Genomic DNA, 4,331 nt, shown 5'->3' with positions numbered 1-4,331 from the left:
TGGGACCCCGCTCCATCTTCCCCAGCCCCTCTCCTGCCCGGCTGGGGCCAAGTGGCAGGGACCTGAAGCCCATGTGTTTACGTGCGCTCAGACACTGAAAAAGGGGACATGCCAGTCCCAAGGGGAGGAGACCCACTGCGGGCTTTCTATTCAGTCATCCAAACAGATCAGAGTTAAACTCACCGCCTGCCAGGAAGCCTCCTTCCTAGGCCTTCAGGTCACTCAGGGAGACATCAGCATCCTCACTTTTTTGCACCATACGCTCTTGCTTCTCTTGCGTTCCAGTGAAATCGGGGTTCCTAGGCAGTGCTGCCACCTCCCGTAGACCGTCTCTACTCGGTGGCCTCTGTCTCGCCTGTGATAATACTATTTGGGATTCTTCCGCTGCTCCGGGCTCCTGCCCCCCATCGCCACTCCCGGCCGCTGCCTGCCCTCGCGCTACCCCTCTGGCTTGGTCCTGTCCTTGCCCTGGGGCCTTCCCTGCCAGGGCCAAAGCTTCCTGGGGAGCTCCCACCCAACCCTCTGATGTTGATGTCACTGTCGCCTCCTCCACCGCTGGCACCGCCTCCCTGCTCGGCAGCGCTAACTCCTCCACCGCCAGCCTCTCTGCAGCTGCTGTTTTGCCTAGTAACTCATCCTCTTGGTGCCAAGTTTCTTTCCCAGCAACATCTGAAAAGGAGGAGGCTTTCTTTGCTACTGTTTTTCCTTCAGCTGTCAGGGAACCTGCCAACACCTCCCTCTCCTCTGCGGCGGCTTCTGCTGCCACTCCTCCTCCTCGGTGTAGACCTTCCTCAGCAGCGGCTCCTCCTCCCATGCCCCAGACCCGCTCTGTGTTCTTGTCCTGCATCACTCCTGTCCCCAGAGTGCACTCTTCATCCTTCTCCTCTGAGTCCTCATCCACGCCTTCTTCACCGAACTTTCCTGCCATCATGGGATCTCCCTCAGGAGCATCTTCCTGGGTCGTTATCATGACCTCCGCTCCTTCTGGCACCTGCAGAGGCGCTCCCTCATCCCTCCCCTCCGGCCCCGTGAGGCGGTCTTGGGCTTTGGCCTCAGGTTCCTCCACCGCACCTGGGGTGGACACCGCCGCCTCGCGGGCCTGCGCCTTTCCCTCCGGCTTTCTGGCAGCAGCGCCCGAGGCACGCTCTGCCCGGCAGGGGCTCCCCTCCTCCTCCGGGGCCACATTCTCCCCGTGCAACAGCTCCGCTCTGCCTTCGCGCTGTGTGTCTTCGGCTTCGCTCAGTCTCCCCCCTCCTCCTCCCTTCCTGAGAACTGTCACGTTTTCCAGTGACTTTTCAAATCCAGGCGTGGCTTCAAACATGCTAACCGCTCTCTCTCTCAGTGAATGTTCTAGAAGCCCCGGATCTTCAGACAATTCAGATGCTTTCTCCGGTGCTGCATTCTCAGCATCAGATTTCGTTTCATTGGGGGGGGCTTTTGTGTCTTCCTCAGATCTTTCCTCCTTTGCTGTTTTCTCCTCTTTCCCTTTAAGGTTTTGCTCTCCTTCTAAAGCGTCTTCATCCTTAAGTTCATTTGCCCTTGTCACCTCTTCTCTCTCAGATTCGGTTTCCCTCAGAGGTGTTTTTGGCCTCTCAGCTTTCCTCTCTCTTGCTACATCTAATTCCTCAGGTACCATTTCTTTCCTGTCGTTTTCCCTATTAGATTCCGCCTCAGTCACAGTCTCCTCCTTTTCTGCATCTTCCTCACAGAGGGCTTCAGGGCTGCCCCCGGAGACCTGCGTCCAGTTCACCGCTGTCTCTCCCACTGAGGGGCTCAAAGGCGTTTCTGTTCTCATAACTTCCTTCCTCTCTTTGGCTGGTTCCTCTCCCTCCAGAGTTGCCTCTTCAGAACCATCCTCTCTTTCCCATGCTGTGTCTTCCATGGGTCCCGTGTCCTCTAGGTCTGTGGATGCTTCCTCTTCACTTCCCTCCGCATCTGGTTTTTGGGACCCTGCCTCACTCCCAGCGGCCCCTCTCTCAGCCTCTCTCCTCTCTGGTGTCCCTGCCTCTCTCAGGGCTGCTGCTGCCTCCCGAAGATGCTTCAAGTTCAGGGCTTCTGCCTTGTTTGAAAGCGCTGCCTTCTCCGAACCCCGTTCCCCTGGGGAAGCGGCCTCCACTGCCTCAAGCACGGTTAGCATCAAGGCCTGCTCTTCTGGAGCCTCATCTTTATTCAGATCCACTGTGTCTCTTGCTGCTGCTTTTCCTGCGGGGTCTAACCCCGCCTTACACAGCCTTCTTGCCCCTTCTACTTCTGCCCCTGCCTCGGCCCCACTTTCTATGGCTGGAGGGCTCTCCCTTTCTTCTGCAAACTGTTCTACTAATGCTGGCTGCACTGCTGTTGGCTTTCCCTCCCCAAAGGGAACCTCATCCAGGCCCGCTTCTCCCCACAGTGCTCTGTCCCTTTTTTCTTCTATTGTAGCATCTCTGTGCTGAAGAGCTTCATCTTCCTCCATGGCTTCTTTCTTCTCCAGCTTATATGTTTCTTGTGCAACTTGCTTGGATTCCTCGTTTGAGTTGACTGCCACCCTTTCCTCCACCGCTAAATTCTTATTTGACACTATAAAAATAAGGTTAGAAATCAAGGTTACTTTACTCTAAGTGGACAAAGGAGGAGATATTATAATCTGACATATATTTATAATATGAGATATTTATACGTGATATCAAGAAGCCATTGACATTATACTAAAACATTTTCTCCATTAGTTCTGTGATGCCATCAATATACATCATGATTTAAGAATGGCTTTTCATTATGAAAAGAAATGCTTTAAATTTAATAAGGAAAGTTGAACATCAGAAATGTTGAAAATAAGCAAAGAAAAACTCCTCATGTCCCCATGTCTTAGAATCAATAAAATCTCCCTCTCATTCTCTCTTATCTCCTATCTCTTTCTATCCCTCACACTCATACAAACCTCCTACTTTCATTTGAAATATTAAGACTTTCAGGAAAATTTTGCAATAAGAAAAATAGTATTTCTTCTTTTTAAAAATCACTATTTCCCTATAGCACCATAATATGTCCATCTTCTGCCTCTGCTTTTGGTACTCATGTGGGCATTTAGCAACACAATTATAATATAGCATGAGCTGATCATTATTATTCCCATATTGTAAGCTACTATATCTAGATTTAGTCATCAGAAAACTTTGTAGCTTAAGGTAAGATTTTTTACTAAAGACACCAATTTGTATTATAGGTTAAAATACCTCTTATGTACGTTCAGAAACTGATTTGCCTTTGGCAAAACAGGATCACAGAGCAAGTCAGGACTTTGTAGACTGGGACAATTTTCAACACAAATAATCTTCTTGAAGTATTTTATAAGTTCTCATCCACAATTCCCTGGCAAATTTGGGTGTACTAGTTATTACACTTCAATAAATATAGGTTCAATATGTTTTTTAAAAGGCTTCAAATAGATTTCTTATTATTTAACAAAGACATATTTTTCTTGGACTGCTCCATGCAAAATAAGTTAAGGCACGTCATACCACAGGCACAAAGCATTTAAATTTCCCAATTGCAGAGTAGTAGTTGTTAGGGAGATAGGAGCTTTGAAATAATCATCTTAATAATTTCTGCCATTTAATCTTCTTTTTCATTTCAAAGAGACACTGGACTAGATGCTATAAAATAAATTATCATATCAGGATGTTAACTTCTAAATTATGTAAACTTAAGAAGTCAGCAAATGTGTCTTCCTCATTTATTTTTTACTTGCTTGTCTTTTTGGCTAGGCATCTTACCCCCAACACCATCAACAACCTACCAGAAACCTAATGGTCTGATCATACTCACTTATTTCCTATTCTTATACCCCACCCAAGACTGGCTTACCATTCCATTACCTCTCCTCACACAAAATGTGGCTACTCTTTGTTGTGTTCCCCCGATCTCTTGCCAGCCGCTATGAAAAACATTTTGAGGTAAGGCATTAATAGCCAATATTACATTTCCCTTGAAAATGTATTTAGAAAGTAATTTATGATGTCTTCTTTCAAAGGAATAAAATAGAAATTTAAGGTCTATCCATGGGGCTGAGGTTGACTTTTATAGGTCATCCTCCGCATATCACAACAGTTATTTTCTAAATTTTATCTAAAAGCTCCTAAAGAAAAATGTAGAATCAAATGTTTACTCAGAGAACAAGTAGCCAATTCACCTGAGAAAATATGGTCCATTTTATTTCATTATAGGCTATTACTGGATTTAAAACAAAAGTAAATTGAAACAATGAGAAACAATAATATGCATCAAGTCTCAACAGTATATCTGCTGCTATTCAAATTCCTTCATGAAGTATACTAAAAAGTCAGTTATGGCCG

General features: G+C 46.6%; 1 protein-coding gene across 1 annotated transcript in view; it reads right to left on the bottom strand.

Moving 5' to 3' along the window:
• Positions 1 to 205: 205 nt before the first annotated feature.
• Positions 206 to 4,331, bottom strand: part of ERICH3 (glutamate-rich 3) — a 132,593-nt gene continuing 128,467 nt past the window's right edge. Inside the window, exon 14 of the mRNA XM_012661042.1 lies at positions 206 to 2,556. Within this exon, the coding sequence (XP_012516496.1) occupies positions 206 to 2,556 (2,351 nt within the window). The remainder of the gene's footprint in view (positions 2,557 to 4,331) is intronic.

The sequence above is a fragment of the Propithecus coquereli genome, unplaced genomic scaffold, assembly GCF_000956105.1.
Source record: "Propithecus coquereli isolate 6110/MARCELLA unplaced genomic scaffold, Pcoq_1.0 Scaffold7, whole genome shotgun sequence".
Classification (NCBI taxonomy): Eukaryota; Metazoa; Chordata; class Mammalia; order Primates; family Indriidae; genus Propithecus; species Propithecus coquereli.
Note: the sequence above shows the minus strand (reverse complement) of the source record. Positions and strands in the feature narration are given on the sequence as shown.